At 32.7% G+C, this 24,971-nt stretch overlaps 1 protein-coding gene and 1 long non-coding RNA gene across 3 annotated transcripts; both read left to right on the top strand.

Moving 5' to 3' along the window:
• The first annotated feature begins 10,548 nt into the window (after positions 1-10,548).
• LOC137826795 (uncharacterized) lies at positions 10,549-15,518 on the top strand. 2 transcript variants are annotated; one of them, XR_011083587.1, is made up of 9 exons: positions 10,549-11,007; positions 11,227-11,422; positions 11,502-11,616; positions 11,744-11,805; positions 12,681-12,740; positions 12,971-13,053; positions 14,263-14,428; positions 14,530-14,659; positions 15,347-15,518. It is a non-coding gene; the product is annotated as an uncharacterized lncRNA (long non-coding RNA). The 2 variants fall into 2 exon arrangements; XR_011083586.1 differs by having other exon boundaries at positions 10,552-11,007; positions 11,222-11,422.
• Positions 15,519-23,293: 7,775 nt separating this feature from the next.
• LOC137825536 (E3 ubiquitin-protein ligase RDUF1-like) lies at positions 23,294-24,763 on the top strand. Its single transcript, XM_068631225.1, has one exon. It carries the CDS (start codon positions 23,468-23,470, stop codon positions 24,458-24,460), a length of 993 nt encoding a protein of 330 aa, XP_068487326.1. The 5' UTR covers positions 23,294-23,467; the 3' UTR covers positions 24,461-24,763.
• Positions 24,764-24,971: the final 208 nt, after the last annotated feature.

A 24,971-nucleotide genomic window follows, 5' to 3' on the forward strand; every position in this document is an offset into this window, starting at 1 on the left:
AGTGAAAAAAAATGAACCCCAATCCCTATTTTTCCAATTGAAGCAACAAACTCTTTGCCTTGTTTTCTTATTAATCATTGCCATCATAACAAATCCAACCAACTTTATTATTTTCTTTTCTATTTAGTGAATCTTTTACTTCATTATTCAACTTTTCCTTATGGGTTTGATATCCGTCCTTAGAGACAAATTATTACTTCTAACAACGCGGTGCACTTGCCTAGAAAAGTCATCAAACACAAACACATACACATAAACGATCCAAAAACACAAAACTAGGGGCCAAACAAAAAAGACAAATCTAAAAATAAAATATAGTTTATCAATCCCCCATCAAGCTGGGAATAAATATTTCTCATTCCCTGCTTGGAATGTAGGTTCTTAAAGACAATAGGAGCAAGAAGCTTGGTGAAGATATTTGTTGCTTTAAGGGAAAGGATGGTGGGAATAAGTTTGAGTAATCCATTGTTCATTTTTTTTTTCGCGAACTATGTAACGATCTATTTCAATGTACTTTGTTCTTTCATGAAAAACTTGGTTGGATGTAATATAAACATCATATTGATTGTCATGGTAGAGAAGAACAAGCTTGAGATAAGGCACCTGAAGATCTTGAAGAAGGGATTCACAGGGATATATGGAGAAACCTGTGGTGGATTTTCTAGTTTGTGACAAGTAGCCCAATCAGAGTCACTGTAAGCTTTTAGTTTAATGATATTGTTGTTGTGAAGAAATTTTTTGGTACCAAGAGCACCCTCCAAATATCTAAGAATACGAAACAAAATGGCTTGTTAATGATCCTCGTGGGAGCATAAACAAATTAACTTAGATGATTGATAGAAAAAGCTATATCAGGACAAGTAATAAGGTAAATAAGACGTCCAATAGTTTTCTATAGAAGGATGAATCTTTTTAATTAAGCTTGTGACCCTTTTCTGCAAAAAGTCGTGAAGAATGAATCATAGGAGTAGGCATGAGAGTGCATGTAAGCATTCCAATTTCTTTAATAAGGTCTTAAGAGTTTTTCCTCTGGCTAAGATGAATTTCAGTTTCTTTTCGAGCTACTTCAAACTCTAAAAAGTACATAAGATTGCTAAGTGTCATAATTCAGTTATATTTCATACAAAAAGATACACTTATGGACTTTAATTATTAAAATAGTTATAAATCAAACTCTAATTTAGGAATTTTAACTTTTTTTTTACATATTTTTGGATTATAAGATGACTATGAACTATTTATTTCCAAATTTGTGTTAGTTTCAGGAATTTAGAAAAAAATTGAGGTAAAAGGGCTAAAGGATAATGAACAAGTGAAAGACAAGAAGAAAAGACAAATTTGAAGCATTGAAAACTCGTCCAAACTCGCTCAAACAAGATCACTACAGATGAACTTGCCTAAGACTCGTCCAAGGAATATTAATTTTATTTTGTATTAGATGAAACAATATTTTTGATTTCATTATTTTAAATTATATTAAATCAATATACGTTTGTTTTCAACAAGACGAATTAAGTAGCATAGTTGCTTGAAAAGTGCTAGCTCATAATGGAATATGGACTTCATTTTTATATAGCTTATATATATATAATATTGCTCGTCTAGATGAAGCTTAAGGTTACTTTTGTCCTGGATTATTATATTCACCTTAGAACAATTTTATGCTACAATGAGCATTATTGAGGGAAAGGTCTTCATTTCTTTTTCCAAAATTTAACGTACTGAGAAATATTAATAAAAAATAAATTTCTTATTAAAGGAATTAAATATTCAAAGAAGTTGCCTTTTTAAAAATGTGTTTGCAACGTTTAAAGAACTATTAACAATAGTTTTAATTGTAAATTTTTGAAAAGTTTTGAAAATTACTTTTTTTAGATGTTATTCTAGAACCAAACTATATTGCAAGGTAAAAACGGAATAGAGGACCATATATTGTCAAAACTGATTAATTATAAATTTTGACTAAAAATGTTGTAGCTCACAGCGTTAGAAGAATAAAATATAAATTGCTTAATTATATTATGTTAGAGATATGTTTAGACAAACTTATGCATAAATACTTCTAGCAGAGTCAAACAACAAAAAATATAAAATGAATTTCTTCAAAAAAAAAATTGTCTTATCACCAGTTTATCCAATTCCATTAGTTCAACAACTAAGTTTGTTCGTGAAATTGTGAGTAAAGTTAACTAAAATTAAAATTAACAATTATGTATAAATAAAAATGAAAAATGAAAAAAAAAATGAAATATTTGACAAAATAACTTATGCATAAACTAATTTTGATTTGGTAAACATTTTTATTTATTTTTACACTAATAAATACTTATAATGAAGTTTTTACTAGTAAGTATAAAATTTCTTATTCGAAGACAATATTTTTTGAGATATGTATAAAATAAAAATAAATTAAAACATCTTTAAAAAAAAATTAATGAAATTTTTACTTAAACATTTCCGAGATGATACATTTTAACTTATTTAATCTTCCTAGAACTGTGTTTATAAATAGTGAATTATATAATTTAATCATAGTAGACAATTGTTTTAGATAGGTATGAGTGAAATTTTTAATCCATAAGGACAACACTAACTTTTGAAAGACTTATGTACATTCTTTATACATGTACAAAATGAAAATAAAATATTAATTACTTTTATCAAAAAAAGTGTTATATAAGTGAATTTGAAAATGTTAACTTTCAAACCTTTAAAAAATTATCTTGACATGGTGTTTTCTCATTTATCCCCTATATACTACAATAAATTGGAAAATGTTAAAGAAGAACTAGAAAAGTTGTGCATGCACAAATCAAATCGTTACATGATTCACTGTACATATGTATTGAGATAACTATAAATCTACCCAATCATCTAAGTCCTTTGAGGTTGAAAATAGCTATTTAGACTTTTGAGGACTTATACTCCATTTGACCAACCAAGACATTTTCTACCAAAAATGATACCCCTTTTTTCTACAAGATACACATGATGAATTGCTTTGCAAGATCTTTTCCATTCATATGGGAGTTCTTATCAAAGGCTCCTATAATCTAAGTCTTGTATCCATCATGTTAGAGTTAGATGATAAAATACTAGTTATGATTGTTAAGAAACTAGTTGATGAAGAGAAGAAAAGGTTAAAAGATGAAAGAAAGTTTGTAGTGAGAAAGCTAAGGTTATTACAACTAACACATTTACAGAGCTTCATATCAACCAACTTCCTCCGAAACCACCATTTTCTGAGTCCAGAGATGTTATCCCATCAAAGTACTAGTAGTAAATTTTTCACCTCCCACAATATCATTATAAGATATACTTTAGATTGTCCATCAAATTGTTCAATAAGTGATTTGTAAAAATCACAAGGAAAGTCATGCTCACTCCTTAGAACTTGAGTAACAACAGAACAAGCACATTGACCCAGTAATTGGAAAATTCATGTCTCAACATCAAATGTTTATGACAAATATTCAAAAAGATCATCATATCGTACTATACTATAACTCTACCTAGTATTTTGCCACCTTCATTGATACAATCCTAGCTTTCATCTTCCTTTATAGATTTTATTTTTCATTGTTTGATTTGAATATCTTCTATGTAAGATTAATGATACTGCGGAAGCATGAAGAAAGTTTTTTTGAGATTATGGGAGTCTAAGTTCAAGAGGGGGTGAATTGTACTTAGGATAATTTTAGCAAATACACTCTTTAGGAAATCCTGATAGATAAAGAACAGATTAATTTTAAGAAAAACAGTTTGATTTTCTTGTTCAAGAAGAAATTTCAGAAATACAACAAATTAGTTTTAGGATTAATAGATTTTATTTTTGACTTAAGATTTCTACCTAAAACAGTTATAATCTTTATACAGAGGGAATATTAAAGTCAATGTTAAGAATAAAAGCTTTGAATACAATGAGTTATCAAAGAATCAATTTAGTTTTAATAACAAGATCTTGAAAAACTAACCAAGTGAGATTAAGATCTTTAATTCTGATTTAAAAAATAGAAGCTTTGAAACACAAAGTTTTAAAAGATTTTTCTAATCAGTTTTGCAAAAGATTGATTAAGAACAAGTCAAAATTTAAACTTGTAAACACTTTCCTTTTTAAAACAAATTTGGTGTGAAGATTTCCAAAATAGTTCAAAACCAAGACTGTTTTTAGGTGACTAATTTTAAGAATAAATCCATAAAAGATTAAGGATTCCTAGAGTTTTAAAAGTTTGATTAAAGTCTTATAAAAATCTTGAAAACAGAATGTGATTCAGACCAACACAACAGTTAAAAATAACATATTCAATTATGAAATAACAGATTTATTTTATCACAAATTTCCAAATTTTAGTTTTAGAGGCAGTGATTAAGGAAGAAGAATGACACACACAGATTTATACTGGTTCACTCAATAAGAGCTACATGTAGTCCCACCTTACACCAAGATGAATTCCACTCAAAACAAAGCAATCTTTACAATCAACTTAGTTATTGAACCCTTCAAGAACCAAAAGCATAGGCTGAAACACACTATTTCAGCAACACTCTACTTCTAGAAACACTATTAAGAAGTATATACAAAAACACATTTACAAAGAAAAAGAATTAGGAAAGATAACACTTTATTTGTAGACTAAGGAACTCAAACCCAGATCCTCACTGTTGCAGTATTTTGACAAAACTTCAACTCCAAACCCGAAAGAAAACAACACAAGAACTCTTAAAAGTTTTTAAGAAAAACTTTCAAAAACTAAGCTCACATGAAGACCTCAATGATAATCACTTGAAAATTGTAAGCACTTTGTAATTGCAAGAGGTGATTTGAGTTGTGATACAACTATCCTTTTATAAGATTCAAATCAAAATAGTTTTCCCAAAACAGTTTAAAATTTGTTATAAAACAACAGGTTAAAACTTGAAAGAACAAATTGTATTTTGAAAAAGTACTTAAGTGATACATAATCAACCTATGATAAGTTGAAAACTGAATATGTGAACAAAACTGAATTTTGGAGACAAAACAAAATGTTGAAAAAATCAAAACAATTTTGGTGCAGTGCAAATGAATAAATTGTTTTATCAAACAACAGATTAAATTTTTGTGCAATAAGATCCTTGTGCTTAAGATCATCATCATGGCTATGAGATATGAGGTTGACTCAAAATGCAAAAGGCTACTTAAACAACTTTATCCTAACTAAGACCATGATATGCACTTTTTATACACCTTCAAACATGTTTTCTTCATCCAACACTCCTTCATGAAAGTTGAGTAGAATCTTCACTTATCCTCAACGAGTTTCTCAAAACTTCTCAAATGAGAGTGACAAGTGTCACTACCTGCAAATCCTCTTCATTGGAAGAGTGACAAGTGACATTCCTTCACTGGAGTAAAATCCTCTCCGTTAAGGAGAGGACATGTGGACCCTTATACCTTTCTTACCTACATTTCTATTTGCACCCCTCTTTTACTCTTTACACTCTACTTTCTTTTCTATTCACAACCTACTCTACCTTGGCCCAAAAACAAGGCTCAATACTTCCTAACTACTCTATACATTTTTTACAAGGTTAAGAAGAAGAAAAAAAGACTTTAAATCTCTTCATTAAGGTTCAATTTTCGTCTATCTTCTTAGTCGAAAAGTTTGAAGGTTGGATGATTTTTATCATCCATCTGCTACCAATTCACAAGATTGTTAGAATTGTAGGCCTAAAACAAGAGGGGTGAATTGTTTTTAAATGTTTTTCGCAAACTTTGAAAGTGTGGAGAAAGCCAATGAAGAATCAAATCCAAAGGAATGAATATGCCTAAGTTACAAAATTGTTTTAATTGATTTCCAGAAAATCAACCGGTTGTTTTTGCGATAAAACCGATTGTTTTTATCAGCAGTTAATAAAAACAACTTTAAAATAGATATAACATAAATTAGGGAAAGAGAGAATCACACAACCAAATTTATACTGGTTCACTCTTACACCAAGAACTACATCTAGTCCCCAAAAACCACTAGGTATTCCACTATGTAATCAAACCTAGATTACAAAACACAAACACCAAAGAAGTGATCTTAAGTCCTTCAAAACCACTCACCCTCTTTGATACACAATTCACTACAAGTCAAAACACCCTCTGACTGTGGACACCAGTGTTAGAATATATGACCTTAAACAAAAGGGGGGTGAATTGTTTAAAAGAGGTTTTTGAAAACTTTTTCAGGTTTAATGAAATTCTTTCTATAAATACAGAACATGAATCAAGTTAGCCAAGAACTCAAGCAGTTATACAACAATACACAGAAAAACAATCGGTTCTTTCTTCGATACAATTGGTTGTTTATATCAGTTAAGCTTAAAATAGAATTTAAATGAGTTCAGGGTAAGAGAGAATTACACAAAGAATTTATACTGGTTCACTCTTAAGCCAAGAGCTACATCCAGTCCCCAAAAAATCACTAGGTAATCCACTAAGCAATCAAACCAGATTACAAAACACAAACCACCAAAGTAATGACCTTGAACCCTTCAAGAAACACACTACCTTTGGCAAACCACACCAAAATTATTGATCTTGAACACCTTAAGAACACACAACACTCCTTGGCAACACAACACCAGAAATACAGTAGGTTTCGAAAGGATTACACCTGATCACAGTACAATCTGAATTGAATACAATTGCAATCCTTTTCCACTCTCACTTGAAAATCCAAAGCTTGATGTGAATCTTGAAATTTTAGAATCAAATCTGTCAAACTGAATTTCTCAAAACTGTTTCTTACTTGTTTGAAAACATAAATAAACCATTTTTATTTTCCAAAGATTGGTCAAAGCATTTAATGAAGGAGCGTATTCAGTTAGAAAACATTTAAAACAGATTCACCATTCAAAACTGAATTCTGTTAGGATTTTCAAAGAAACAATTGGTTGAAATCACGAAACAATCGATTGTTTTGGCTTGACAGTTAATTCAACCAAACCAAAATAGTTTTCAATATTTTTCAAAACTTCTAAGAGTAAAACAACTGGTTGATTCGAAAAAACAATAGGTTATTTTTCACTTAGGTGGGAAAACACTTGATTTCAAAAAGGTTTTAATTCACTTTAGTTTTAGATTCAACAAAGGAGTGGATCGCACTTTAATCTACCCAGATCCCACCCAAACACAGCAGCAATACCAGTCTTTCATCAAACACCTTGGATTTGGATTCTTCAAAGCACTTGATTACACTTGATCAACAATCTCCCCCTATTTGAAGAAGACAAATCCATGGTTGCTTGTGTTAATCTTGATTGAATATGAAACAACACTTGCAAAACAAAAAGCTATGCAATTCAGATCATCTCTCATAGCAGGTTATGATAGCACATAAAATAGTTTTCTACATAACCATATCCGTAGAAAAACCAACCAAATAGCTAAGCTAAAACACACCAAACTGCAACATTATACAAGCCAAAATGCAGTAGAAAATTTAATTAGAAAAAACCAGAATGCAACAAAGAATTAAATAAGAGTTATAACAATTTTAAGACAACACATAAACCATATTCTCCCCCTATTTGTCTTCACAAATAGACTTTAGGAAGAGATAAAAACAGAATAGTCCAAAATAAAGCAATACAAGCATAGAAAGAATAACTAAACTTGGCTTCAATCTTCTTTCCCATACTGTAGCTCAAAAAGCTGGTTTTGAACAACTTCAATCTGTTCATCAAGGGTCTGAAAACGTGTGTCCATGCTTTGAAATTTGTTGTCAAAGTTCTAAAAATTTGTAACACAAAGATCATGAAGATTTCTTTGATTTTCAGCAAAGCTGTCCAGCCTATTGACCATGAATCTCTTAAAGGAAGACATTGAGGGAATCCTATTTCCTTGATGTTCAGCACTTGTTCCAACACCTAAGTCAGCAGCAGGTTGTTCTTCATCTTGAACATTAACATCAGCACCTTCAACAACTTCTTGATCTTCTTCATCATGTTCAGCATGAGCACCACTTGAGGAGAACCACCATGTTCACCATCCTTACTTACCCATCTTCCATTAATCTTGGTAAAACCCATCTTTCTTAGTGAAACATTGTTCACTTCATGAGTCGATTTCACCAAATCAGATGTTTCATCCTCAAGATTCACTTCAAAATAGTTTAAGAATTTAGAAATCAAGATAGCATAAGGATAATGATAGTCATTTAACCTCATAGATTTTTGCATGTGTTCCTTGATGATATGAATCCAATTGATCTTGACTTTGCTCATAATGCAGTATATGTGGAAAAGATCTTCCTCAGTGAGAATATAATGGTTGCTCCCTCTTGGTGTTAGAATCCAAGTGACAATGAGAGCCAACAACCTTTCATTCAACTTCAACCCTCCAACAGAACAAGTTCTTACTTGTGCATGAGGATTCTTCAAACAACTTTTATAATATTGAATCTTGTTGAAATCTTCCACCACACCAATATTCCCTTTGTTGATTCTCAAACCAGCATACTTTAAGCCAGTCACAGTAGCCCATACTTCATGAGTAATCTCCATATCCACACCCTTGACATGAGAAACAAGATTGTTACCTTCAAACTTTAAATTGGTGTAGAAAACCCGAATAAGATCCGGATAGATGTTCCCTTTCATCTCTAAGAACCTCTTTAGCAGTTGTTCTTTGAGTAGTCTTCTCACATCATCCAACTTTTGACTCTTCAACCAGCTAAAAGAGACAACTTTTGGATTGTTTATCACTTTTCTACTTGTTTCAAAGAGATATTTCTCAATCAATTCATTGTCTCCTGAAAACCAGCCTTCAAGACGCCCTCCTAATCTTACAACTCTGGTTTTAATCCTTTTTTATGATGGAGGACTGGAATCCATGAAACCAGAATGAGAGAAATCAAAAAATCAGAGGAAGATATGATATGCAGCAAAAGATATGCCAATGGGTTGTTTTTGTGTAGAAAAACAGCTGCAGAGGGTTTTATAGCAAAACAAAAATCTTCTTTGATCCCTTGGTTTTAGTGGGTTTCAGTCTTCAAGAAAAAATAATCTGGTCCAAGCTTGCACAAAACCACGTCAGCCCTTACCAGAAAATCACATGGTCAGCACATGTGGATTTGACTAGTCATAAAGGCACTTGAATTTCCAAGATATGGAATATATTCCTTTGATGACAAGAAGTAACTTTCTCCTGAACCAAATCAGACCTCATGAATCCTTTATTGACTCATAATCCCTTTAAAAAAGAATTTTGTAAAAGATAGAATGCATAAAGAAATGAAATCAATTTTATGCAATGTTGTCAGAGAAGAAACAATCGATTGTTTTTCTGAGGCAACAACAAGTTTAAATTTTAAAAACAGAGAAGAATCAAAATGTAATTATACATATATAACTCTGAATAGATGAAGATTTTAGCATGGATTAATAACAGAAAAACAAAGACAAAGAAAGTCTTATCCTTTTGTCATGGAGTCTCTTCAATGAGTCATTATTCATGATCAAGAAAACTTCTTTTGGCTTTCAAGAGGACTTAAGCTGGTACAAAACCTTAATTCAATTCCAGACAAAATCCTTTTCTTCCAAAAGCTTGATCTGATAACTCAAGAGCCCATGCTTCTTTTAGTATCCCCGCAACACAACAAATTCAAGCAACAAGATTTGGTCCCCTTGCAAATATGGGTCCTTTTGATTCAACTTTATCACTGAAAACTTCAGAACCTTTGGGAATCCATCTCATAATACCTTTAGGAACAAAATATTTCCTAATTTTACAGAACCTAACTAAGTGACATCTCTTCATGCAGTAAAAACATGTAACAACCGGTTGTTTCGATCTTTCAATCAGTTTTTTTTTTCTGGCACTTTTGAAAAAGGCTTTGAAATCCCATTTTTCTTGTTTTGAGGATTAAACCCCAAACCAGATTTTCCAAAAACACATTTTTGGGATGCCAAGACAGTTTCAAAGTTGGATTTACCTTTTGAAAGTTTATCCACAGTTCTTACAAGATAGTGGACTTTACTCTCAAGAGTTTTACAATTTTCACAAGCTTTTGAGTCACACAAGCAAGAAGATTTTTTGCAATGCATTTCAAGATTTTCAAAATCAGTTTTTGAATTTTCCAATTCTTCTTCATGTGTCTCGACTCCATTTTCAAGCCAGTTATTCAACCATTTCAATCGGTTGTTTAAGAGAGCCAATCAGTTAGCTTCTTCATGATTTTCTTTAAAAGCTTGACGCAATTGACTATAGTTTTCAGCATTTAAGGAGGCACAAGAACTTACATTGCTTGAGCTGCTTGAATCATCATCTCCTTCAGCCATTAAACACATATTGGCTTTTTCATCTTCACTTGATGAGGAGCTTGATGAAGAGACTTCATTTTCATCCCAACACTACAAAAAATTATGTATAAAGTGACAGTTTTAATGTGGCGGTTATTAATAACCGCCACAAATTTCTGCTTAATACGACGTTTTAGTAACCACCAGAATTATCCTGCAGAATGTGTCATTTTAAAGTGTCACAAATCTCCTTTTGAAATATACACTCTCCGCGTTTTTCTTCCCTTTGTACCTTTTCTCATTCTCAATTTATTTTTTGGAAACCTCATCAATTTTACTCTTAGGAATCCTCTTCACTCACAAACCCTAATCCTCTTCCTCTCCAAAAACCTCAAACCTTCACTCTTCATTCACGGCACCCTCAAACTCTTCACTCTTCTCTGTAAACCCTTCCCTTCACTCTTCACTCTTTTCGTGAAACCCTTCACTCTCACCGCAAACACTCTCGCTCACTTTCACATTCACTATTCTCGTCAAAGCCTCTCTCATGCCCTCTCACTCTCACGCAAACACTCGGTCTCCGCAAATCCTCTCACCGCAAAACCTAACACTCCTTCACAGAAAACCATTGTCGCCGTTTGTTCTGTCTGCCATCGCCGCCGGCTTGAAGGACGCCCTCCGCGCAACGATTTCAAAAGTTCATCATCGCAACAACTACGATTTCGATGATTCTTGGTTTGGTTTCTAAATTGGATTCCCAATTCGTTTATAATTTGATTGTCGTGCACTCTTCCTCCTTTACTGAAATGGTTTGTGGGACATTTGATATTCTCGTATCATTCATTTTTGTGCCAATGATGAAGTCAATAGGCTTGAGGTAGTTAGAGAGGACGATGATGTTTTTGGTTAACGGAGTTGCAGATCTAACAATTATACTAAATATTTTCAGAACAGTACGTACAAAATGAAGTCTCAAAGGGTGTATTGACTCGTGAGCAAGGGAGGGAGTCCTCTTTGTGAGCTTGATCTATGGTCTTATCAATTTTAGAGGTTGTGCGATTACGAACGGAGATGGGAAGCAACCTCATGTGGAGACGAATTCTTCAGCAAGAGACAAAGAGCACCTGAAGCTCCTCTTCGACAACCCTAGGTTTGAGCCCATTTTCCACAATAGCTTAAAGATTAAATGAAATCTTAGATTAAAATTATGATTGTAACATGTTTGACAGAATGTCCATCGATACAATTGTGGAGGTTGGTTGCATCACGTCAATACTCTTGAGAATTTCTCATACGAAGAGAAAAAATTGAACAAATAGAAGTGGGACACATGGTTGATTAAAGGTGCAAATCCATTTTACCCACCTGTCCATATTTCTATTATTAAGCAGATAACTAGTGATGTTCGATGGTCTTGTTTATTTCTTTGGACGTATATTTATTTGTTGCTTGTATTTCTAACTTGTTGCAGGTCACTCAACTTTATCCTTTTATCCTTAAGTCTAACATATTAAGAAGGCTTATTATGTCAAGGTAATAAATAATGAAATGAATGTCCTTCACTTTTTTTGATTTGTACAACAAAAAACATATATTCGAAATGTTCTTGTACTGTTACCTAATCTGATGGAATGTTGAATTTGATTATACTATGTGTTTGTGTTATGGAATCGACTAGGTGGTTATATAAACATGGCTTTGGTTTTTTTGTTGTTTAATTTTGAATAAACCATCAATTTGTATTTGAAGTATCACCCCTCGTCTAAATGGTCCTTAAACTAATGAAATTATATAAGTTGTCTCCATAGAGTATTGAATATCCATCAATATTTGATATATTTTACAGAAATTGAGGAACTGGTTTGAAGATTTTTTCAACACATGAGGGACTATGTAGCATGATTTGTAATACTTTAGTGGCTACATGTATGCTTTCATTAGTTTAAGGACAATTTAGCAGAGAGGGTGATGCTTCATGGACTGAATTGGTGGTTTAATTTTAATTTTTTATCCATTCTAAGACTAGTGCTATACAACAACTTCATATAACTAGACTGCCTTGGTTAATTTGACATTTTCTATTTTGAATTGTGTCTGAAAGTTGGAGTTGAATAAGCCCAAAGGTTGAAGTTGTTTATTGATCTTGTTCTGCCTTGGTAGCTGTTAATTTCAAATGTGCTTTCCAGAAAACTCTTAATTGGTGACACAAAATATATAGGGTGAATTTTGGGAGAGAGTAGAAGAAATGATGGCTTTCTTTTAGTTACTTTTACATTAAATTTTTAGAAAACTTCATTTATGCTTGTGTTTTACCTTTTTATATTGTTTTCTAACTAAATCTTAAACTTGACAATTCCTCCTTTTTTTTCAATTTAATAGATGTTAATCTCTCTCTCTTCCCTTTTCAGGCAAGAATTATTCACCCTGATAAAAATCCTGGGGATCCTAAGGCTGTAGAAAATTTTCAGGTAAGCAATAAGAAGCTCTGTTTTATGTTTTGTCGGATTCTCAAAACGAAGATATATTTAATAGAGACCATTATTAACAAAGTTATGCCATCCTTCTTAGTTCTCATTGTTAGACGTTTTACAATATAAAATATAGAAGTATTTATACATTTTGAATCTCTCCCTTTATTCAGTTTGGTTTATTTTCTCAATATACTTTTCTAAATCTGGTATCTTTGTATATTTACCAGAAACTTGGTGAGGCTTACCAGGTTTTAAGTGACCTCGGGAAGCGTGAAGCATATGATAAAAATGGAAAGGAGGGATTACCGCAGTAAGTTTATATTATCTTCCATTACTCACCAGTAATTAGCTAATAATTGCTTGCAATTAATTAATGCTCCATCAAATAGTGAAGTGTTGTTTTTGCAATTCAAAGATAACTTGTGAAGGTTTTTATCAAAAAGAAGTTTCTGGTATAATTGTCTGTATTCATTGAATTTTCCTTTTCTTGTTACTATATCCAGCTGTTGTCAAATTTAAATCGGAACCGAACATATGTAACTGAATATACTCTACGTGCATGTTGTTGAATCTCTTTAAATATTAATGTGATTCAAGTCTATACAATGATTTAGAGTTACTGTAAAATGAAGTAAAAGAAACAAGTGAAAAGATAGAGATACAATAGGCACTTAAAGGGGCTTGCTTCCTCACTGTTGAAAACCACATAAATCTTTTTGTGCCCCTTTTACCTCCCCTCCTTCTCTCATGTACTCAGCTTATCAGAATTTCACTCTCCAATATTCACAGACCTACCTTTTGTGTCCTCTGATATATCATTCCCGCATGATTGAGCATAGAAAGGTGCCTAACATGGTGTTTGTTATGTTACTAATAGTATTTGCCATTGGTGACAACCTCATAGGTTATTTTTCTTTTTGTTGCAAGTTAGAAAGCAAGTCTAACCAAACTTAGTGAAACTCATTGAAGATATTTTGTTGTATTTGCTCAAATGTACAAGAAAGGTTTTGAAAAAATATTCTCAATTAATCGAGTGTTGTTTATAGAAAATCTATAATTTGATCAAGTGTGCTAGTTCTGTGAGTATTTTCCACTATATGTTGAGGTATCAAAATTATAGTGGAGACCTATTATCTTTTTATTTGAAGGATGAGAGAATGAACTTCTCTGTTTTGTATTGCACTAGAATGACAATTATTTAAGAGTACAGTATCTCTATCTCACGATTTCAAGACTAAAATGTGATACCATAAAATCTAGATCGATTCTATATTATCTAAAAGGAAAGACAAACAATTCTAGCTAATTTGCAATAATACCAAACAGTAAAATAAAGTCCTAAAATTAGTTTATAACGTAACTCCCAAAATTAGTATTAATCTATATCAACCAATTAAGGCTTGTTTATTTATGAGGAATCCACTAAAATAATTATTTTAGATGTTTCAAGATGAATCTAATGTAACAAAATGTTTTCATGGATTGAGAAACCTGCTAAATACACTGATATTTTTTTCAGAGATTCCATGATGGACCCTACAGCTGTATTTGGAATGATTTTCAGAAGTGAAGTTTTTGAAGAATATATTGGACAACTTGCACTAGCTTCTTTAACATCTATAGAGATTGATGAAGACATATAGGATCCTGAAATTCAGAGGCAAAAAATTCAAGAAAAGATGAAGGTATTTTTTTTTCTAGTTCTTTATGATGGTTTTCCCAAATCCTTTGTACTGCTGCTCCTCATATTTTAGTAGCTGAAACTGTTTCTTTGTTGTAACCATAGGCATGGCAAAAGAAAAGGGAGCAGAAGCTTTTAGCAATTCTGAAAGATCGGCTTCAACTGTCTGTTGTTGGTTAAGAAGAAGAATTCACTGCATGGGCAAAGTCAGAAGCTCGTAGGCTCTCTAAAGATGGTAAATTCCTCTGTTTATGGTGTAATTTTAGTAATGTATTATTCAAAAGTTTATATAATTGAAACATTTTCATTTTCAAGAGTGTTAATTTATTGTTTATGCCACGTGCATTCTACACTTCTCTTTCAATTGGGACCTATCTTTAGCACTATTTGAGGTTGTAATATACAAAGGACTGAAATAAATTATAATGATTTGTGGATGTAATATAAGTTTTCAGTTTTATTTCACAGAAATTTGTTTTAGAGGTGCAAATATTAAGTTTTTCTTTTCAGTTTTGAAATATAATTGGCATTCTTGAAATAAATTAAAACATATATTCATTTTGCTGTAGTTTAGAATCTTCAAGAATGCTTCAACATCCTATAGAAATTACATTATTTTTTTAGTGAAAGGAGATGTCCAAATAATGTCTAATTTGTAAGGCTATTATGCTAGCAAATCAGGTCTACTGTTGTCCTAGATTTCTGTTGTTGAATTATTAGGATTCTTACTATGCTACAATGTTATTAAGTTGTGCCAAGCTTGTACTAGTTGTTGTGCCGCATTTCTTCTTGAGCTTAAGTACAATTTCAGGTATTTGAATGATGAATCTATCCCATGATTGTAAAATTTTATTCTAATACTGTTTTCATTTATTTTTTAAAAATTGTCAATTAACTATGAACATATTTTAACTTATTTCAGGTACCGGATGTTGGAAGTAGTGCTTAATTGATGATGATGTATTGATCATGATGATATACTGGACTGCCTTGTACTTTTGAACAATTATGTGTTGTTATTTTAAACTTTATTAAGGATGCATGAATTTTTTATGTGTTTTCATTTTCAATTATATATAAACTTTTAAACATTATTATGTGTGCTTTAATTTTCAATGAAATGAATGAGTGATTATAACTTTATACATTATTTTATTTTATTATGAAAAAGTGGTGGTTAAATTTTATAATTGTATAAAACAGATTATATAAAAGATTATAAAATAGTGGTGGTTAAATTTGGGTTTATGTGTTTTAATTTTCAATTCCATACAAATTTTGAACATTATTATGCGTGCTTTAATTTTCAATGAAATGAATGGATGATTATAACTTTATACATTATTTTATTATATTATGAAAAAGTGGTGGTTAAATTTTATAATTCTATAAAACAGATTATAAAAAAGATTATAAAAAAGTGGTGGTTAAATTTAATAATTGTATAAAACAGATTATAAAAGAAATTACAAAAAAATAGTGGTTAAATTTTATTTATTCAGAATTAGAATTACGTCAGTTAAAATCGCCACTACTTATGTATATTATGGTGTCAGAGTCTTCTTCAATGAATGTAAATTATGACGGTTATAACTGACAGTACTTACATATAAAAACCGCCACTACTTACACTATTTTTAAAGTGGCGGGTGTTGCGGCGGGTAGTATAAAACCGCCACATAAAACTTTGTGGCGGCCAATTCTATGGCGGTTTGGGAAACCGCCACAAACGTATATTGCGGCGGTTATAAATGCCAATTTATACGAAAATAACCGTCACAATATACACTTTTTTTTTTGTAGTGCAAGCAATATAGGCTCTTTTTTATTTCCCTTTCTTTTCCTTATTGCTTGACTTCTTTTCCTTGCTTTCTTTATTTGGGCAATAAGCTTTTATATGCCCCTTTATATGCCCCTGTTCTCCACAACCAAAGCAAGTGTAATTGTTAGAATTGAAATCACTAGTTTTCTTGTTTCCATACCTTTCTTTGTTGGATTCCTTGCTGCAGTTTCTCTTCAAGAATTTGTTGAACTTTTTGAACAACAAACTAAGAGTTTCTTCCACACTTTCATCACTTGAGTCTTGCTTATTCATGTGCTTGGCAGCTTTTAAGGTAATGCCTTACATGCTTGTCTTCACTTTCTTGAACATTAAGTCTATTCATCTCCAACTCATGTTCTCTAAGCTTTCTAAACAAGGAGGTTGTAGTCAAAGATGTCAAGTCCTTTGATTCTGAGATAGTCGTGACTTTAGGTTGCCAAGATCTATCGTGACTTTGTTCAACTCCTCTTTGTCAAAGATTTTTCCAAGACTCATTAGATGATTGACAATGTGAGTGAATCTCTTTTGTACTTCAACAATTGATTCTCCTTTGAGCATTCTGAACATCTCATACTATTGTATTAGAGTATGTTTCCTTGTTCTCTTCACATCATTTGTTCCTTCATGGGTGACCTCTAGAGTATCCCACATTTCCTTAGCAAATGCACATTGTGAGATCTTGAAAAATTCATTAGAGTTCAAAGCATAGGTTACGATATTCTTGGCAATGCAATCAAACTTAGCCTTTTTATTTTCAGCATCAGTCCATTGGGACCATGGTTTTTCAATAGAAGATCCATCCTTTTCAAATTTATGAGTAAAAGGACCATTTTCAATTGCATCCCAAATTCCTTTATCAAGAGATTCAACAAAGATTTTCATTCTAGTTTTCCAAAACTGATAATTCAAACCACAAAACAAAGGTAGCCTGTTCATTGAGGCACCCTCCCCAAAAAGTCATTTTTCAGCCATAGAAAAAAGATTTTTAGGATCAAACTTTTCAAGTACCAAGCTCTTGATGCTAATTGTTAGAATATATGGCCTTAAACAAGAGGGGGGTGAATTGTTTAAAAGGGGTTTTTGAAAACTTTTTCAGGTTTAATGAAATTCTTTGTATAAATCCAGAACAGGATTCAAGTTAGTCAAGAACTCAAGCAGTTATACAACAATACACAGAAAAACAATCGGTTGTTTCTTCGAAACAATTGGTTGTTTATATCAGTTAAGCTTAAAACATAATTTAAATGAGTTCAGGGTAAGAGAGCATCACACAAACAATTTATACTGGTTCACTCTTAAGCCAAGAGCTACATCCAGTCCCCAGAAAATCACTGGATAATCCACTAAGCAATCAAACCAGATTACAAAACACAAACCACCAAAGTAGTGACCTTGAACCCTTCAAGAAACACACTACCTTTGGCAAACCACACCAAGAGTATTGATCTTGAACACCTCAAGAACACACAACACTCCTTGGCAACACAACACCAGAAATACAGTAGGTTTAGAAAGGATTACACCTGATCATAGTACAGTCTGAATTGAATACAATTGCAATCCTTTTCCACTCTCACTTGAAAATCCAAAGCTTAATGTAAATCTTGAAATATTAGAATCAAATCTGTCAAACTGAATTTCTCAAAACTGTTTCTTACTTGTTTGAAAACATAAACAAACCATTTATATTTTTCAAAGATTGGTCAAAGCATTTAATGAAGGAGCGTATTCAGTTAGAAAACATTTAAAACAGATTCACCATTCAAAACTGAATTCTGTTAGGATTTTTAAAGAAACAATCGGTTGAAATCACGAAACAACCGATTGTTTTGGCTTGACAGTTAAGTCAACCAAACCAAAACGGTTTTCAACCTTTTTCAAAACTCCTAAGAGTAAAACAACCGGTTGATTCGACAAAATAACAGGTTGTTTTTCACTTAGTTGGAAAAACACTTGATTTAAAAAAGGTTTTAATTCACATTAGTTTTAGATTCAACAAAGGAGTGGATCACACTTTAATCTACCCAGATCCCACCCAAACACAACAGCAACGCCAGGCTTCCATCAAACACATTGTATTTGGATTCTTAAAAGCACTTGATCACACTTGATCAACAACCAGTACCTTACAAGTTTTACAAATATGAAACGAATAAAAGTAAGAACAGGAAGGATCACACCTGATACAAAAGGATTACAACAGTTCCCTATTCCACTCTTAACCAAAGCAAAGCCTTAAGCAATCTTGCAATCTTGAAAAAATTTAATCTTTTTGGTAACCTGATATCTCTTTTTCAGATATGTAAACACCAGTTATATAGTCTCAAAAATAGTTGTTTAAGACTTTTAATCAAAGGCCAAAACAATTTAGAATCATGGAGAACATATTTACCATACTTAACAAATTCTGTTAGGATTTTTCGTAAAACAATCGATTGAAAACTCGATTCAACCGATTGAATTGGCCTTGAATGTTAGGTCAGCCAATTTCAGCCTTTTGAAATCTTTTTCAAAACTACTAAGTGTAAAACAACCGATTGAAACGATAAATCAACAAGTTATTTTTCACTACTTTGAAAAACACTTTTCTTTTGAAAGAACTTGATTGATCCAGTTTTGGATTAAGCTAAGAGTGGATTGATAAATACTAATCTACCCAGAACCCATGCCCACAAGCAACAACCCAGCCTTCGAGCAATCATCATGTATTTGGAGACATCACAACTTTAAGTTAAATAAAGATCACCAAACTTTCCACCTCTATATCTAAACCCTCAAAACCACCACCGCAACAATGATAGGAGAGTCTCTTTTTGAACCCTTTGTTATTGATGACAAAAAGAGCAGATAGTAGAATTAAAGGTCGAGTTTAAGAGGGGGGTTGAATTTAACCATCGAGAAGTTAAAAAAAGAACTTCTTAGAATGAATCTTTAATAAGAAAATCAAAATTTAGAATTTTGGTAAGTTATTTTAATGTGTTAAAATTCAAAACAAGAACTAAAGAACATATTAAAATTCTAAAAAACTAACAAAAGAGAAAGAGAAAGATGCACAACAATTTTATATTGGTTCATTATACTAGAGCTACATCTAGCTACTTGAAATTGTTTCATTATACTAGAGCTACATCTAGCTACTTGATTGCATCAGTCAAGTAACCACTGAAACAAAATTGTTTATTGGAGCAGTTTAAGAAAACACCAATATCCTCTTTCTTGAACCCTACAAGGTAAGAACATTACACCAATAACACTCACTAAGCTAATTTTGAAAACCTTATTAAGCTTAATAATCTTACAAGATATGAAATAATTACAATTGAAACAATATCACTTATGAATCTCAAATTTTCAAAATTTGTGTCAAATGATATGAAAATGAGAGAGTTTTATAGAATATGCTATGTCAGTTTTAGTGAATTAAAATTACGTTTTAATCCATTGATTTTACATATCAGTGAAAAGAATGGATTAATTCGTACTTTTATTTTTTTTTAAAATAGACTGATCACATCTTCTTCAAAGCATAAAACAATTTTAATTTGTTGAAAACTCATTTTAGTAGATTGAAATTGTTCTTCAAAACTACTCAGTTTTTAAGTAATTTTAACAAATTGTTTCGAAAAAATCATCTATTAAAATATATGTCGCAACGATATTGAACTTCAATAATAAATATTTCAATGGATTAAAATACCTTTTAATCAGTTAAAATTATTTTTTCACTATGTTATAAACAATATTTTAAAACAACTCTCTTTGTTGTGAATAAAAATCAAACAACTTGGAAAGGAAAACCAAAAACTCAAACACACAACACACACACACTAATACATCTAAGTCTTTAAACTTCTTTTATCAAGTTCAATTAATTGAATTCATCAAATACATCAACAAGTTCAACAAAGTACACCTCTAATGAAAAATAACAATATGATAGAGGGAGCAAATAACTCAACATGACATATAGAATGTCGTACATGCAAAAAAATTTATTTACCTTATCAAAAAGCATATTGACTAAAACAAAGCTTTATCTTATTATGAATGGGCAAAATACTTATCACAATGAATGCAATTTTTGGTACAATATGCAATATTTGAGGCTTTAAAACGAATGAAGAGAGAGAAAGAAAAAATTGTGAAAAGGTGGGAGGAAGAAGAAAGGTTGCACGTTGAGTTGCGGAAGATGAGAGGCAAAGAAGATGTGTCAATGAAGAGGATGGAACTCTCTTTATATAGAGGAAAAGGAGTAACGACCCCAAAACCGCCACAGCCTCAATCCCGTCTCTGGCGACACTACCCCTCGCTCCAACGGCCCAACATCTAATGAAGAACGGTCGAGTCTTCAAAGGTTCGAGTCTTGCGCATAGAGCACCTGCCTTTGCAATGATCGTGAGTGTAGAAGAGGATCCCACACACGAGAGTTTCTGCAAATTGCGCAACAACGGAATCCTAAGAATCAGTCTTTGTTACGCTTTTGCTTTCGATATCTCCTCCAACAGAAGCACCGAAAAACCTAGAGTTTATGCGCGTGCTCTGTTTTTCTGTTTTGCACACTCTGTTTTATGTTTTTATTTTGCTATATCAAATTCTGTTTTACAACACAATATGTAAGAGAAATCTCTTAAAGATGAAAATAGAAGAAGTGAACATTCAAAGTGAGAAAAATTTTATGATATATTTGTTGATATAGCTTGTGGGTTTAATAGTTTAAATGGAAGCATACAACTCAATTCCTATTCTTTACAAAGTTAGCTAGTTTTAAGCTTGATGGTATATCCTTATATTGTGAGTTGATTGTAATCAAACATTATTGTTTACTAAAAGTTACGAGTATCTTTGTAATCAAACTTTTAATTAATAAAACTCTTATAGTAAAAAATAAGTGAACATAATTCCTGTTAAGGGAAATAACATAAAAAGTTATTCCTTGTTCATATTTTAATTGTAACAAATCCTTTATACTTTGTGAACATAAATTCATTTAAAAAGAATTTAAAAGTTGCATTTAAGTTTTCATTTTTACATTAAGAAACTATTTGATATGAGTTGATTTTAGATTGTTCCATTTTAGAGGTGACATTTCACTTATGATTGAGATTTTTAACAAGTATATGGTGAGACTCAGGGAAGATTCCCACTGAACACGAACTTAACCAAGTGGTTAAGTAAGTGTGAAGGTTCACTTTCAAAGGCAAAGAGGAAAATCAAGATAAGGTGTTAGTGACGATGCATTGCGGAAATTGAAAGACATGAAAGGAAACAATTAAGATGACCATGGACGATTGCTAAATGAAAGAACAACACAAGAACATAAAGGAAAACCGAATTATAACAATTATAGAGCACAAGAATAAAGTGGCGTAATGGAAATGAAGGAAAAGGATGGAAGAAGAAAGCTTATGGTGTGAATTGAGAAAGGACACACCACTTGGAGTAAGGTTTCCTCCATGATGAGGGTAGAGGGCCGCCACTTGAGAGCTCTCAATTCATCCAAGATAAGATCTAATGCTTAGAGTAACCAAGCTTCACCCAATTTGTGCAGAGTTTTCCTTCTCTTATAAAATTCAACATGATCATACAAGGAGGAAGGCACCCTATTTATAGGATGCCTTGGGAAACAAGAAGCAAGGGTAGGATGGGAAACCTAAAAGTGGGGCGGCCTTAAGCATTGACTAAGGTTAATGGCACACCCTAGGCCACTTTTTTTAGAAATTAGGTAAAAAAGAAGCTAAAGTGACCCTATTATGCTAAATGATAACATATTCTATTGAAATTACAAATAAAGACGCTAGCTGATGCTCAACTCTTAAGGTATGTGCTCTACTCCTCATGATCCTTTGAGGAAGACTAGGTACTGAAGCATTGACTTAGTGGATCCCAACCTAACCCCGTGTCTTGAGTCATGCTCCTAGTCATCTTCCGGGAAGATTGAGCTTGATCAGTGGGCACACTCTCTTGTAGGTCTTCATCACTATTGAACTATCTTAAGGAGTTAACAATTTCACTATTCAATTAATCACAATGAACACTTTCTACATTTTTCACTATAAGAAAACCACTAAATAAAAATAAAAGATAATTAGTCATTCTATTAACTAAATTAAATACTATTTTAGAGACTAAAAAAATTATTAATATATAAAACAATTTTATAAACTAATTTTTAAATTGGTAGTTAATTAAATACTAATTTAAAAACTAATTTATAAATTTAGAAACTACTTTAGATATTAAAAATTATTTAACCTATAAAATAATATTTAATTTAATTAATATAATTATTAATTATTATTTTATTTCTAAAATTGATTTATTTTTAATAAATTTCTAATAATAGTTAGCTGTCAAAGTTCACAACATACAATAGTTTCACTCCAGTAATTTTAACAATAAAAGATAAAAATTTAATTTTAATTAAGAATAACATAAATTAATAACATCTATAATATTCTGCATAAGTTATTTTTTAACAATAAATTTGAAGTAGCAAGTAGAACATCCAAATACGATGCTAGACAAGGTAAATGGTTTAGCATTTTCTCATAATAGTATATGGTTCATTTGTTCAGAAATTATAGAAAATCATAATGAAGTCACAATCCAATGGCGTATACATTTTTTTCTCTTTCCTTTAAATAACGATTATTTTAAATTATAAATCAACCAGGAGAAGATACAGAGAACAAGTACACAGAGTTTAGCAAAATTAAAAAGGAATGTGTCACGGAATATTCCATTCCTCAAATTACATTTTTTATTTTATTTTTTGGTAACTGCCAATGACGAAACACTCTTGTCAAATGTTAAACGTTAAAATATTCCTTTAATTTTGTATATCATATTTGAATCTGCTTGAATGTTTATAAAAATAGATAATGAAGTTAAAAAATGTTATGTATAGATTAAAAATATTAAAATGGATAGATGTAAGAAATAAAGTGAAGAGTTTGTGAGTAGAAAGAAATAAAAAAAATAAAAAAATGAAGTGAAGAGTGTTTTTGATTGGGCATAAAAAAAGAAGTATAAAGTAGGAAGTCAATTAAATATCCTCTTCAGTTTCGACCAGTCCTCTCTCTGTTCCCAAACCCACCTTACCAATTTTCTCACTCGGGAATTTTGCCGGAAAATTTCAGCGTCTTCCATTTCGCAACCAAACAAAAACACACCAATTCTTTATAATTCTTGCACAATCCGAAAGAGAGAAAATAAAAAATCATGGCATCGTTGGGATCTTCTTCTTCTTCATTCTGGTGCTACCGATGCAACCGCGTCGTTAGGGTTTCCCTCGCTACAGAAGGGCAGCCAGATCCTACCATTCTCTGCCCCGATTGCCACTCCGGTTTCCTCGAAGAGCTCCACACGCCTCCCCACTCGCGTCGATCCACGCGCGCCGGGTCGCCCTTCAATCCCGTCATCATGCTGCGCGGCGGGGGCGGGAACGGAAACGAAAACGAAAACGCAAACGCCAACGAAAACGAAAACGACGTCGCCTCGGGGAACTTCGAGCTCTACTACAACGAGGGGGTTTCTGGTCCGGGCCCTCTACGCCCGCTGCCGGCCGGCGTGACCGACTTTCTGATGGGCTCGTCGGGCTTCGACCACTTGCTGGACCAGCTGGATGGCACCGCGGTGCGCCTCGACCGGGCGGCGTCGAAGGCGGCGATCGAGTCGATGCCGGTGGTGAAGATCCTGGCGAGCCACGCGCACGCGGAGTCCCACTGCGCGGTGTGCATGGAAAATTTTCAAGTGGATTGCGACGCACGGGAGATGCCGTGCGGGCACGTATATCACTCGGAGTGCATCGTGCCGTGGCTCTCCGTGCGGAACTCGTGCCCCGTGTGCCGGCGCGTGGTTCCTTCCGATGAAGTCCATGATAACAATTCGATGGGGTTAACCATATGGAGACTCCCTGGGGGAGGATTCGCTGTGGGCAGGCTCATCGGAGGTAGAGAACTCCCCCTCGTGTACACGGAGATGGACGGCGCGTTTAACGCCTCTAACGGCGTTCCGAGGAGAGTCTCCTGGGATTCGTCTATTGGTAGGTCTAGGGAGAGTAGGGGGTTTGCTTCTGCTTTTCGGAATCTCGTTTCCTATTTCGGAAGAGTTAGGAGTTCCTTTTCTCGTGGAACGAGAAACTCGCGTGTCAATGGAAGATCACGCTCTGCCACAACCATTTTTTCTAGGTTCAGGAGTCGATCAAGATTTTAAAAAACTACGATTTCGACCACAATATCAAGATTTTTTAGGTCATCGTGACGCAATTGTTGCCCTATTCGCCACATTTGTTTGCAATTTCCTAAAATGAAACTGAAACCATGACAGCAATGGGGTTCGGTTTTCCTAATGTTTTTTTAGTTTGTTTAAGTATTCGTTTGAATTTAGGGGAATTTTGATTGTTTGTAATGTTTGTATTCTGTTTATTGATTCTGATACTGTAAATAACTATAACTGATAAACGGTTTATGCAATTGCTGAAGGGTGGTTTTGAATTAGCACATAGTTTTGGATAAATATCGGATTGTTTAAATTTTAGATATGTAATTTAAATTTGATTTATGAGATTGAATTGTCTGATTTTTCATCTAACGGTTGCAATTAGCTGATTGTATGAATGTGTTGAATTCAGGGCTTTGCTGTTTGTTTGTGGTTGTGATGAGGTTTAGTTAGGAAGGAAGAAAGGAAGATGAGATGTCATGCTGGGGTGGAAAGAGGATCTTGT

The sequence above is a fragment of the Phaseolus vulgaris genome, chromosome 8 (genome assembly GCF_000499845.2).
Source record: "Phaseolus vulgaris cultivar G19833 chromosome 8, P. vulgaris v2.0, whole genome shotgun sequence".
NCBI classification, from domain to species: domain Eukaryota; kingdom Viridiplantae; phylum Streptophyta; class Magnoliopsida; order Fabales; family Fabaceae; genus Phaseolus; species Phaseolus vulgaris.